The 13,359-nt window shown below is 42.6% G+C and overlaps 2 protein-coding genes across 2 annotated transcripts; both read left to right on the top strand.

The window, feature by feature from the left end:
• Positions 1–617: 617 nt before the first annotated feature.
• LOC139464523 (uncharacterized) lies at positions 618–2,983 on the top strand. Its single transcript, XM_071246048.1, has 2 exons — positions 618–707; positions 1,909–2,983. Exon 2 carries the CDS (start codon positions 1,909–1,911, stop codon positions 2,617–2,619), a length of 711 nt encoding a protein of 236 aa, XP_071102149.1. The 5' UTR covers positions 618–707; the 3' UTR covers positions 2,620–2,983.
• A 2,805-nt stretch (positions 2,984–5,788) lies between these two features.
• On the top strand, positions 5,789–12,361 carry LOC139464524 (uncharacterized). Its single transcript, XM_071246049.1, has 6 exons — positions 5,789–5,898; positions 7,493–7,619; positions 8,646–8,747; positions 10,106–10,210; positions 10,601–10,705; positions 12,027–12,361. Exons 2-6 carry the CDS (start codon positions 7,503–7,505, stop codon positions 12,039–12,041), a joined length of 444 nt encoding a protein of 147 aa, XP_071102150.1. The 5' UTR covers positions 5,789–5,898; positions 7,493–7,502; the 3' UTR covers positions 12,042–12,361.
• Positions 12,362–13,359: the final 998 nt, after the last annotated feature.

Raw genomic sequence — 13,359 nt, 5'->3', positions numbered from 1 at the left:
ACAGATTACGACCAAACAAAAGGACCCGTGAAGATCCAGGGTAGAATAGGTCTTCAGCAACCCATGCTTGCCGTAAAAGGCGACGATGCTTGTCGTAAAGGCGACTAACGGGATCGGGTGGTCAGGCTCGCTGACTTGGTTGATGCAATGTCAACGTATCCCAATTGCGTGGATCTAGGCTCGTGATATCAATCTCTGGATTGTCTGGTCCAGAATCGACTATTATTAGACCGCCGTCATATAGCTGGAATATTGCTATTTGGGTGTGTGCGCGCAGCCCTCCACACTTTACATGTTAACTTAGGCCCTCAGTCAGGTCAGCACACACACACACACACACACACACACACACACACACACACACACACACACACACACACACACACTTTTCAAATCCTGGATCCGCCGTTGCACCAGCGCATGGCAGAATTGTATTCCATTCAAAGACATTCATGTCACGTGATCAATAGACAGGTTACCTGTGTTGTTCAACCGCTCAATTTACGCAGTACTCAAATTACTAAAGGTTGACAACGCAATGTTTGTGCGTGTACACAATAGCGACGGTTGATTGAACATGAACGAGAGCAGCTACTCGTCCTTTTGTTGTACCGGCCAGGTAGTCGTGCAAGCAGGGAGACACTCTGTGCAGTTGAAGACGGTAGAACGACAGGCAAGGAGATAAACAAGCAACAAGCAGAGTAAAGGTAAGAGGGGCTCACTAGCAGACAGAACGGGAAGACTGATAAAACGAGAAAGCGATATATTAAAAGATAGAAAGAATGTAAACTGCCGGGCAAAAGAGAATATACCCCCATGTTTGATGGCGGCTGAATAAAACAAATAGAAAATGGTTATAAGGTGGTGATTTGACCCGTATTTAATACGGGTGTCGGTTTGCAGTGTTTCGGCGGCTGTATTTGTTTGTTTGTTTGTTTGTTTGTATGTTGTTTAACGCCGCACTCAGCAATATTCCAGCTATATGACAGCGGTCTGTAAATAATTGAATCTGGACCAGACAATCCAGTGATTGATGTCATAAGCACCGATCCACGCAATTGGGGTACGATAACATGCGTTAATTAACCAAGTTAGCGAGCCTGACCACCCGATCCCGTTAGTCGCCTCTTACGACAAGCATGGTCGTCTTTTACGGCAAGCTTGGGTTGCTGAAGACCTATTCTACCCCGGATCTTCACGGGTCCGACTGTTTTCATCCTAGTAACATTCTGATAACGTTTGTAACTCTTTGGTCCATTTTCAACTGTATACATTCTTTTGGTCGGCAGTATATGTCGAATTATTCAGCAATCATCAATCTACGAGATATATCTGGTTGTTTTACTTCAACCCTGGCAGGTGTTTGAACTATGAGCACACAATTAGCCTAGTCTAACATTGTAACCTCCAGATCTCCATCATTCGTCACTTAATTTACGATGTATGGAGTTACCGGGGACTATTCCTGCCTATATATGAAGTATATGAAGTTTGGCGAGAGAGATACAGCGGAACAAAGAATGGGACAGATACATCTAGAAATCAAACGACTGTGTGTTCGTGAATTGTATTACACGCCCATTTGAACAGTATTGTATATCACTCGTGGAACTCTCACTGAGTTTTTCTCTTTGGTGAACGCCACGAGCCCGGGTTTAGTGCTAACGAACCAAGTATTAGTATCGGGGCACATCTGGATTTCCAGCCTGACGATTATCAGATGATGTCACAGCTAAGGGACGCAACTCTGGACAGCAAAGTGTGGCGCCTCAGACCATTGGCCCTTCCTCACGCCGACATATAGAGAATGATAGGAGTGATAGATAATAAAACACGCATGCCAATAGGATAAATGTATCATGTGTAAGGTCCGTGCGTACTTACTCTTGTTTCATCTCTGTGTAACAGATGAACTACCAGGAATGGTCCAGCGCCACTCCAGAGGCGAGGTGGACCGCCATCAGGGAGATGAAGAAAGCTGGTCTGGCTGAGAAGAGACGCCTGGAGAGGGAGGGGCTCCTGCCCGACTATGACTACCCCGACCCAAAAAGAAAGACGAGATCGTCAGGACAGAAGAGGAGGCCAATCACCGTCCTCAACGACAACCCAGGACCGTGTTACAACATCCCTACTCCCAGAAGTGCTGGATTCTCCATCTGCGGTCGAGACACCAGCAACCGGATGATGTTAATACACGGAGATGACTTAAACAACAGCAACAAGGATGATGGTGGACATGTATCATCGCTCCCCGTTGCCACAGTCGCCAGCTGGAAGGAGGAGATACATGGTAAAGAGAGTATCTACCAAAGCACACACAATGCACAAGCTCTAACGGACAAGAAAATCAAACCAGAATTTCGGGTTAAGTTTAAGACAAGGAGAGTTTTTCCAGAAAATGAACGCAAGATTGACGGAACTGTTGACTCAACAACAGAACGCCTTTTGCAGTCTGTTACATATGCTTCAGAAAACCCTGGACCTGGTACATACTACCCATCATTCAGCACAGGCAATGTTCCTCGTTCACCAGCGTTTTCAATCAGCGGACGTCGTCATCCGTACCTAAAAGATGACAGGCTTCAGGTGTCTGATGCCGGAATTCTTGTGCATCAGTAATTATTTGTCGAGGTCAGGCTTACAGTGCGTCTTTTATCTGCAATTGCTTTCTGGCGGTTTACGAAACAGTTCTAAGAGACTTCGTTGATCCAACCAAGCATTATTTTAGACGAACAGGACTCACCCCACTGAAAGTCGTTCAGCGAAAACAAACGCATGTGCCAAGACGAACATGTTCCAAAGGACAAAACATAATCTTGGTAACTGGTGTCACAAGTCAGATGGGTCTTCCTTGCGACAAAGGCCGACCTTTCAGTGGTTGCGAAACACGATTACCTGGTACCACTGACTAAAAGACTTTGGCGTTCATATTCCTGCGGGACTCATTCGTAGAGAAACTAGTGTGGACCCGGGTTAGAAATTACCCCCCCATTGCAGGTTCGAATCCCGGTTCGCCCCAATTATGTTTCTAGGTTTGTCAGCACCATACCCGTGCTCGTGGGTTTCACCGAAGTGGTAAACGTCTGAGACCTGCATCACTTCGGGCTTTCCTCCCACATTAAGCTGACACGCCGCGATATAACTGGAATACTGTTAAAAGCGGAGTTAAGCCAAACTCACAGACTCACTCACTTGTCGGAAGAGGCGACCTAACTGAATCGGTGGAAAGGCTTGGAATGTCATTGTATGTCATCGTACCCTGACGGCGTGGGACGTTGCTAATAATATCCACGGCTGGTATTTCTGTACCAGGTTCGATTATTTACATGCCGATGTCATATAGCTGGAATATTGCTTACTAGCGTAAAAGGGGTGTAGACTCATTTTCTTTCCTCATTTCACTACAACAAATGAAAAACAGAGACGATTGGAGAAAATTGATATCTCAACTGGAAATATTGCAATTGTAATTGTGTCTCAATAAAATACGTAATGGTCGGTTGTTAATGGTTATAAATTGTTCAAAGCTTGAACTACTTATATAAATTTCTGCAGAAAATACAGACCACACAAAAACCCAGAACTATTGCTATCCGGCAATCCAATCAAAGTAGTTGCGGAGGTCAAGTTTCTGGTACCTATTTTCGATCGTCATCTGACATTCTTGCCATATATTAAATACCTAATAGCAAAATGTCCGAAAGCACTTTACTTACTGTAAATCGTATCAAACCCAAAATGATGAGAACTGCTAGTGCCACTGTCGTTAGATCAAAAAGTATATTTTCTGGAATCCCAGATAATAGCTCCATATTCACCGCTGATGCCAAGGCTATACAAGCAGCATTTTGTCATATTCTCCGATTCACTGTCATGCTTACAGGAACTAAAAAGGTCAACTCGACTCATCCACGGATTTTTGATATTTTGGAATGTAACTCTATGCAACTGACCAATGCGACATCATCTTTACTTGATTACCCTGCCATGTTGGAATCGTTGAAAACACAATGACTGATGCAGCAGCTATAGCAGCTTTCAACAAATCTGTGACACCACGTCGTATTCCATATAGTGATTATAAGCCTGTTATTAGACGTTACATCAAAGATCTTATTACTTGCCCGTGAAGAGATCACCCGTTTAATAAACATACAGCTGTATAACACATTGTGTAATACCAAAATGCGTGCTTATGTACTCTCGGAACACGTTTCACGAACAAATATTGAAAGCTCTCAACATCCCTTGGCTTATTCAACAACATTGCGTGTGGTGACGATAGATCACTGAGAGGAGCTTATGCACACTCGATGACCCCAGCAACCTTGTTGCTAGGTTGACGTCACATGGCATTGTTACGCCGAAGGATCTTGGAACAAAATTCCAAAAATTACGTCATCGGGTATTGTGACGTGATTGTAAACTTTGAGGTGCAAGGCCCTGTTCCACAGGGCGATCGTGCGGTAGCGCGACGACAGTCGTTGGTCTAAGTTAAAGTATATGAGCTGCGATAACCTTAACGCTACGATATGTTTGTGGAACGGATGCCTGAATTCTAAAGGTGGACCGTTGGGTGGTATTAAATTCATACGTTTCAACTTTTGACGTACTTGAAGTATTACTGTGTTAAACTCAGTTGGATTATGCCGTGGATCGTGTATGTGTCAGCCTATTCACACTCAACAGTATAATTCTAAAAACGTTATAAATGGCCAGTAATAAATAAAATACTAAACTCGCTCCCGTGTAAAACCAATTTTATGAAGCTCGTGAATAATTATGGAAAAGTGAGCAAACTGACTTTATTTCCAACTTTAACGTTTTACTTTGTCAGTCGTATGAACCAAATACAAAATAATAAAAGGAACAACGGCTTTACATACGTATGCCCCGCGAGGATTCCGGATTAGAATAGTGAAACAACACACACACACACACACACACACACACACGCACACACGCACGCACACAACAGACAGCTAGACACACACACACACATACACACACAAGGAGACACGCACACAGACGCAGACACACGCAGAAACACAGACGTACACACACACACTCAAACACACAGACAGACTCACACACGCACAGCTGACAAATCTGGAATCAGACCGGGCAAATCAGGATTCGATCTCACGATCATAGGTTTCTGGCACACCGAACTGTGCCGCTCTAGACAACTGGGCCACCCGTGACCCCTTTCAAAGAAGAAATCCGAATGTTATGACTTGGGCATGTTTGTTGTGTTGCTGTGTTGAGTCACCGCGTTCGTGTTTTAATGGCGGTTAATGTATACCCGGGTGGTGGTATGACAGAACAACCTTTGGAATCACGCCAGAAAATAATTCCACAGATCGATATTGATTTCAGTCAATTGAATACAATTGAATACAATAAATAGTGCATAACATCAAACAGCGTTATTCAGTTCCAGGGACGACGTTACATAGAGCAACGTCATTACACTTTGTTACCGACAACGGTATGCAGACTTCTACGGAATCCTGGAGGGACATTGTTGCATTGTGGTTCTTACAAAACCAAGCAAAAAGTGAGCCAATTAATCAAAGCGCGACATCGCGACAATGCCAAACTCTGAACACATGTCGTGTTGTCGCATGTTGCCGTGCTTTGAATATTATCATTTTTTTGTTTTTTACAAAAGCGCGACAATGCGACGTCGCGACAATGTCGATTCTAGGTTTCCATAGACTGGTCGATCCCATTTCTTTAAGGTCGTCACCGACAGCCCGCTAAATATAGGCGAGGCATACAATGGCCTGGAGTACTAACCCAGCGAATATACTGAACATGTCTCGTGCCTCCTCCGCTGCAATACAGGTTTGAAGTTGATTAGACACTCTCTACCGGGCTTCCTTCAAAGTAGAAGTAAGTTCAGTTTGGTTACACATATAGAGGATTCATGTGTCGAGTGAAATATCAAGTTTACGTTTGTGATGAAAAACTATACTGTTCCATTAGAAAAATACACAAATAGTATATGATAAACAGGATAGTTTATGTTTCTCTCATCGAGGGGACGCCACTCGTGAAAATATCTTCTTTCCCCGTCACTCGATGAGAGAAAACCTTGAAACGTAAATCCTCCCTACTGAACACGCAGGGACGTTTCACCACCCCTTATAATTGTTACTTAAAGAGTAGTTCCGAGTTGGCAAAATCATAAAAAATATAAAAAAGTCTCAAAAAATATTTCGTGTCACTAATATTCTTTATCATACATTTGGATATGATTATATACAAAATAAACTTCAAAAATATTCTTTAAAGCTACGAGACCGCTGTTGGAAGCCAAGGAATACAATCGGAATGATGCCGATTTTAAAGTGCTAGCCCATTAATATATCATGTCGCAGTTTAATGCCGAGCGCGAGACAGGGTAACAACAAGTGCCATATTTTACCATCTTTTGGTATGACGCGGCCGGGAATCTAACCCCGGACCTTTCGCTCTCCTGGCGAAAACTGTACAATTAGACCTCGGCGGCGGTCCTTTATAATTACTATAATAGCGACGTTTCGGTACAGGTCCTTATACCGATGACCGGGTTCCAGTTTATGTAAGCCTCAACTTAGATCTGCATATGAAGAGGACAATTTATATAAACTGCCTGGCAAAGAAAGTATATACTTGTTGTAGACAGCATCTTAGGTTCAGTAGACAAGAATGTGACTGTTTTACAGGTGAGGGTTACATATTGGGTGAGGTGAAATGGGGTTTAATGTCGCGTCCAAGATTATTGCACTTATATAGCGACCTGCATGTACGTGTGTGTGTTTGTGCTAGACCGTACTGATGCCGATTTATAGTGCTAGCTCACTGAGATACCATACAGTAGTTTAACATGAATACCCCACTCAGACACAGTATACCGACTCCGAGCCGACCAGTCCTTGTTTTAGCCCCTTAATGCCGAGCGCCAGACAGGGTAACAACAAGTACCATCTTTTAACGTCTTTTGGTATGACGCGGCCGGGGATCGAACTCCGGACCTTCCGCTCTAAAGCGCCGCGATTCGCTGTGCCGAGTTGCGTCCCTTGGGCACGCCAGAAACCTATGATTGTGGGTTCGAATCCCGGTACGCCCCAATTATGTTTCTATGTTTGTCAGCACCATACCCGTGCTCGTGGGTTTCAGCGAAGTGGTAAACGTCTGAGACCTGCATCACTTCGGGCTTTCCTCCCACATTAAGCTGACACGCCGCGATGTAAATGGAATAATGTTAAAAGCGGCGTTAAACCCAACTCACTCACTCATAAGTTATCTCCCCCTCTAATTGACTTAGTTATTATGAAACATTGATAAAACAGATAAATGACTTAATAAGATGTTATGTTCAAAAACATACAATTTACACCACTTTATATGAGTCACGTTTATTTTTTCCGTTAGTATAACCTACCTGAGTGTTTAATAACCGTAAAATTATATTCAGATGTATTCAAAAATATCCTTTTTGCAGACAATCTGCAATGACTACACCTGAAAGGTCAAACCCCAAGAGGGACCAATCTACTGATGCAGCACGGGCAAGCAGGTCACGCAGGGGATGTATGGAAAATGCAGATTTTCAGAAAAGAGGTGATCAGGTAATATTGGAATATTTTATGACGTTTGAGACCGAGATCCGGTGCACGTATCCACCTAGCTGGGAACATCAGGGAACGTCCATGTTTAATTCCTGTGGTTTGGTCTAACTTGCTTTGTATATTTGCACGCCTTTGTCGTAGATTGGATTTTTTAAAATTAACTCCGACAGTCATTCGTCTGTCAGAATCCTTCGTGCAGGCGTTTCCAGAGTGGTAAGCAGCCTTTAGCCTTTAGTGGTAAATAGCCTTTAGCCTTTAGTGGTAAATAGCCTTTTGTTACAAATGAAACGTAGGAGAAATCGTTATATTGTCTGCTTATAGTGGCGTCATTTTGGGGTGGATTCTAGCATCTCCTAATATTTTCATGGAAGCGAATTACAGGAATACTAAAGACTTTCGTTACCTGTTCAGTTGTTGATTACAGGTGAAAAATGTATAGCACCAACATGATGCTGTTTTCATCCCACTGAACCCCATCAAACACACACTTTCACATATCGAAGATCACTGTTGAAACAAAGTTGATACAATGTTTTTCAACGTACGTATGAATCTCAGATAAATCAAATTTCAACATTGGAACAATGTCATGTATATGCTGGGTTTAGTCTACAGTATTAAGGTGAGGGGAAACTGTTAGACTATCTGCTAAGTGACGTATGTTAGGGCTGTGTCCTTTAGACGTGGATTCCAGCATCATTGGTTCGAATCTCAGGTTGAACCTGGTAGATATCAGTTTGTCAGCGTCATACCAAAGTGGTAAACACCTGGGACCTATCTTCCAAACACTGCGTGATATACCTGACATACATTTAATAGCGGCGATACTTCAACTGTAATTTTTTCACATTTAGCCAAAATTCCTTAAAATTGATAGGTAGCATTAATATTTTAATGAACGTGAATTGCAGATATTATTAGGAATTGCGGTACCTGTCCAGTTGGTGATTACAGGTGACAAATATATAGATCCACTGTCGTGCTACTCATGTCTGGTTTTATCTAATGGACCCCATTTATTGCTAGATGTGGAACCCAGGGCCAGGTACCTACAATCCATTACCCCAATCGGAGAGAGTTCGTTGTAGCTTCACATTCGGATCAAGACACAGTGATTTATACCCCTCGGTGAGTGAGTACGGGTTTGGTGTATGTGGGGTTGTCGGGAAATTGTTCCAATACCTGGGTACGAGGTAAATGAATGAATGTTTACTCATGTACGAGTCCGAGTCCGTAATAATCTTTAACGACCTTCACATATGTGAGATCAGCTCACACATTGCAACACATGATTCACTGATTGCTTACGATCATATGGTACTTGTGAAGCATTTTTCAGTGAATCCCCATGGGAGGCAATCCCTACGGGCGGGAATCACGCGGTAAGGGGAACCAATCGACTCGCAGCACCCAACCGGGTTCGAAGATGCATGGACATGACCTGCAAAATAATTCCACAGGGAGACAATATTTGGGTAAAGGTTACCTTTGTCTCCCCATAGGCTCAAATGGAACAAAGCGTGGTGTAGTGAGGACCTGTTTTGCACTGGGAACCAAACGAGTGAACATCTTCGGTCAGATCTGTGAAGGAAACATGTTAAACCCATCCCCATTTAAACGCGAGTAAATAAGAGGCTGGTGTCGAGCACCCTTTAGCCTTTAGTGGTAAACAGCCTTTAGCCTTTAGTGGTAAATAGCCTTTTGTTACAAATGAAACGTAGGGGAAACCGTTATATTGTCTGCTTAGTGGCGTCCTTTTGGGGTGGATTCTAGCATCTCCTAATATTTTCATGGAAGAGAATTACAAGAATACTAAAGACTTTCGTTGCCTGTTCAGTTGTTGATTACAGGGGGAAAATGTATAGCACCAATATGATGCTGTTTTCATCCCACTGAACCCCGTTTATTGCTTGGAAGGGATCCCAGGTCACACACCATCAAACACACACTTTCACATATCGAAGATCACTGTTGAAACAAAGTTGATACAATGTTTTTCAACGTACTTATGAATCTCAGATAAATCAAATTTCAACACTGGAACAATGTCATGTATATGCTGGGTTTAGTCTACAGTATTAAGGTGAGGGGAAACTGTTAGACTATCTGCTAAGTGACGTATGTTAGGGCTGTGTCCTTTAGACGTGGATTCCAGCATCATTGGTTCGAATCTCAGGTTGAACCTGGTAGATATCAGTTTGTCAGCGTCATACCAAAGTGGTAAACACCTGGGACCTATCTTCCAAACACTGCGTGATATACCTGACATACATTTAATAGCGGCGACAAATCAACTGGATTTTTTCACATTTAGCCAAAATTCCTTAAAATTGATAGGTGGCATTAATATTTTAATGAACGTGAATTGCAGATATTATTAGGAATTGCAGTACCTGTCCAGTTGGTGATTACAGGTGACAAATATACAGATCCACTGTCGTGCTACTCATGTCTGGTTTTATCCAATGGACCCCATTTATTGCTAGATGTGGAACCCAGGGCCAGGTACCTACAATCCATTACCCCCATCGGAGAGAGATAGTGGCCCCTCCTTCTCATTCGGATCAAGACAAAGTGATTTATACCCCTCGGTGAGTGAGTGCGGGTTTGGTGTATGTGGGGTTGTCGGGAAATTGTTCCAACACTGTTGGCACTAAGTAAATGAATGAATGTCTACTCATGTACGAGTCCGTAACATTCTTCATCACTACGACCTTTTTCGATTTATCAAACACACAAGTACTTAGTATGAGCAACGATCCACGCTGGAATGGTGAGTTGTGAGATCAGCTCACACATTGATTTGGTATGACGCGGTCGGGGATCGAACCCCGGACATTCCGCTCTCCGGGCGGACGCTCTACCACTTGACCACGGAGGCGGTCTTCTTTGTTATGAAATTCGATCATACACTATCGTGAGAATTAACCTTAACGTATTTGTAAGGCTATTTTCTTACCTTTCTTGTTTTTTTTATTAAGAACTCCCCAGGTCCTTGTTATGGAACACCACCGCCATCCTTGCTGAGTCCGGGGCCCAAGTTCTCCATCACCTCAAGACACATGCCATCCCGCTTTGCCATCGCAGTAAGTTATACAAAGGTGGAAATTGCTTGAAAATATAATGTTAACAAATCCCATGTTGCCTATTCAAAAATGAGAGTTTTACTGAAACTGATTTACATTGTGACTTGATTCTGCAAATCCGATATTCGCGGTCAATTAGCAATACATGTGAAAAGGAGTGAGTGAGTTGGCTTTTTAACGCCGGTTTGAACGGTGTATCAATTATATGATAGCGTTTCAGCTTGATGTGGGAGGAAAGCCCGAAGTGATGCAGGTCTGACGTTTACCATTTCGGTGAAACCCACGAGCACGGGTATGGTGCTGACAAACCTAAAAACATAATCGGGGCGAAACGGGATTCGAACCCACGATCATAAGTTTCTGGCGTGCCCAAGGGATGCAGCTCTGCACAGCGAATTGCGGCGCCTTAGACGACTGGTCTACACGTGGCCCCTGAAATTAGGAGACAAGCATATTTTCAATGTACAGTTCGATTACCTGTATATTTCATTTAATTTAATTTGGAACCGAGCTCAGTTATCACAAATGTGCATTTTATAACCTACACCCGTACCGTATCATTATTTCAAAATGCCGCCCGACAATGATTGAGAAAGAAGTATTTTTGTTTGAAATATTAGCTTCCACGGTGATGCGATCGAAACTCAGTCGTTTCAGTCAGAGGTGGTTGTTGATATTTGAAACTTCTGATTGACCAATTGGAATCGACGAATCGACTCTCCATCTCACATTTTCCACATTAATGACAGCATAGTTTGTAAATAATTACAGATACATTTATTGATTACGGAACAATTACTTGAAACACGGATGCCTCCTCGAATCCGGAGGATCAAGATATTATAATGTTACGATACAATATACTTAACAACACACACAAATATGAAAACACATAATGTTTATCGACATTGTAAGATACAAAGGTAACAAGTAATTTTCCTAATGAATTCTCACAGATGTGAGGCATAAATGACGTCATTCGGGAATGCTATGACGTATTTTTTTCAAAATTGAGATTGACAGCAAAAAGATACTTTTCAAGATATGTATTGCTTCAAAGTGGACATATTAGTCAGAACGATTTCGTGATTTAACGACGTTTTTCAACCAATCAGATTGCAGCACTACCGTCAATTTTACAATTTACAATGCCCTATACAATGATGAGCTTATTGTTATATTTTTACCACACCTGTCCAGTTTTTATTGATAGAGTTTGTCAACACTGTGCTAAAACAAACTAGCATCTTTTTTGCTTTGAAGTTTCAGGTATATTTTTGAAACGACTGAAACCTATTGTTTTAATCTGTTTTCTTTACAGATCGAAGAGGATTAAGTGTTATTTCCGACATGCGTACACACTGATCAGGAGCGGGAATGCCAACAGTCGAAACAAACAAAAAGCAAAAAACAAACAAAAAAAACCAGTCGGTTTATTGTCCAATGAAGTGCACTTATGCCCAACGAACAGCAAGTGCTTGGAACAGCAATACGAATAACAACACCAGTGTATTATGTCTGCGTTATGGTGAAGGCTCAGGAAAGTGACCTTGGAATGTTTGTAAACATATATGGCTAAAATTTTGGGGAGTAAATATGTACGTTCATGTTTTTTTTAAAAAGATTCCTATTTAGTAAATAAAACATGTTTATCTGGAGGAGATATGTGGCTTAATGTTGTATTGATCGAACATGTACATATGAGGAAGTGAGGATGTGGACAAGTTGTGGACAGTAGTGCGAATGTGGAGGAACAGCAGATGGGGTGAGGCGAAATGGGGTTTAAAGTCGCGTCCAAGATGATTGCACTTTTAAAGCGACGTGCATTCTCGAATCTCATTAAAATCAGATCTTAGTTCTCGCTACTGCTAAACAAAGATCTGAGGACATCCCATTACAGGTCACGTCAGACCGACCTTGCGCGAACTTTGACCGACCAATGGAATGACCAATCAGAAGGCAGCTTTCTCGTGCTTTAGGGCACTAATTTCAAATTGGCGACTACGCTTATATTTTGACAAATCTCGATTACAAATTTGAAACCTGAACAAAAGAACATTCTGGAATGGCTAATAGATGGTCTAGATTGTATGGATTCAGCCGTTAAACCCTTATCTATCGTTTGGAATATCCCGCGTTAATGTTTTCGTGTTTGAATGATTAGAAATCACATTCCGACTGTCACTTTGATGATCTGGTAAGTGACGCTCTGATTGGTCGGATGAAAGGTCGTTCTGACGTGACCCGTAATGGGTTGTCTTCAGATCTTTGTTTAGCGGTAGCGAGAACTAAGGTCTGATTTAAATAAGATTGTGCATTCTCGTGTGTGTGTGTGTGTGTGTGTGTGTGTGTGTGTGTGTGTGTGTGTGTGTGTGTGTGGCTGCTTGTACTAGTCCGGACTGATGCCGATTTATAGTGAAAATCCCCTGAGAGACCATGCCTCAAGTTTAACAGACAGAGTGACAACCAGTATCATCTTTTAACGTCTTTGGGTATGACGCGGGCGGGGATCGAATCACGGACCTTCCGCTCTCCGGGCGGACGCTCTAGCACTAGACCACGGAGGCGGTCAGAAAAGCAGAAGGATGAAGAAGACGTGGCGCTGTGGAGATGCTAACACCTTCCGTACGACACATACATACCTGATCCACCCC

The sequence above is a fragment of the Haliotis cracherodii genome, unplaced genomic scaffold, assembly GCF_022045235.1.
Source record: "Haliotis cracherodii isolate W230 unplaced genomic scaffold, xgHalCrac1.p SCAF_17, whole genome shotgun sequence".
Lineage (NCBI taxonomy): Eukaryota > Metazoa > Mollusca > Gastropoda > Lepetellida > Haliotidae > Haliotis > Haliotis cracherodii.
The sequence above is the reverse complement of the archived record's forward strand: the minus strand, read 5'-3'. Positions and strand labels throughout refer to the sequence as shown.

What these genes read in the sequence shown, in the direction of transcription:
- LOC139464523 (XM_071246048.1), top strand. Translation starts at nt 1,909, where the DNA reads ATGAACTACCAGGAATGGTCCAGCGCCACTCCAGAGGCGAGGTGGACC.
- LOC139464524 (XM_071246049.1), top strand. Translation starts at nt 7,503, where the DNA reads ATGACTACACCTGAAAGGTCAAACCCCAAGAGGGACCAATCTACTGAT. An exon ending in TTCAGAAAAGAGGTGATCAG is followed by an intron (nt 7,620 to 8,645) that starts GTAATATTGGAA and finishes ATTTATTGCTAG; the next exon opens with ATGTGGAACCCAGGGCCAGG. An exon ending in ACAGTGATTTATACCCCTCG is followed by an intron (nt 8,748 to 10,105) that starts GTGAGTGAGTAC and finishes ATTTATTGCTAG; the next exon opens with ATGTGGAACCCAGGGCCAGG.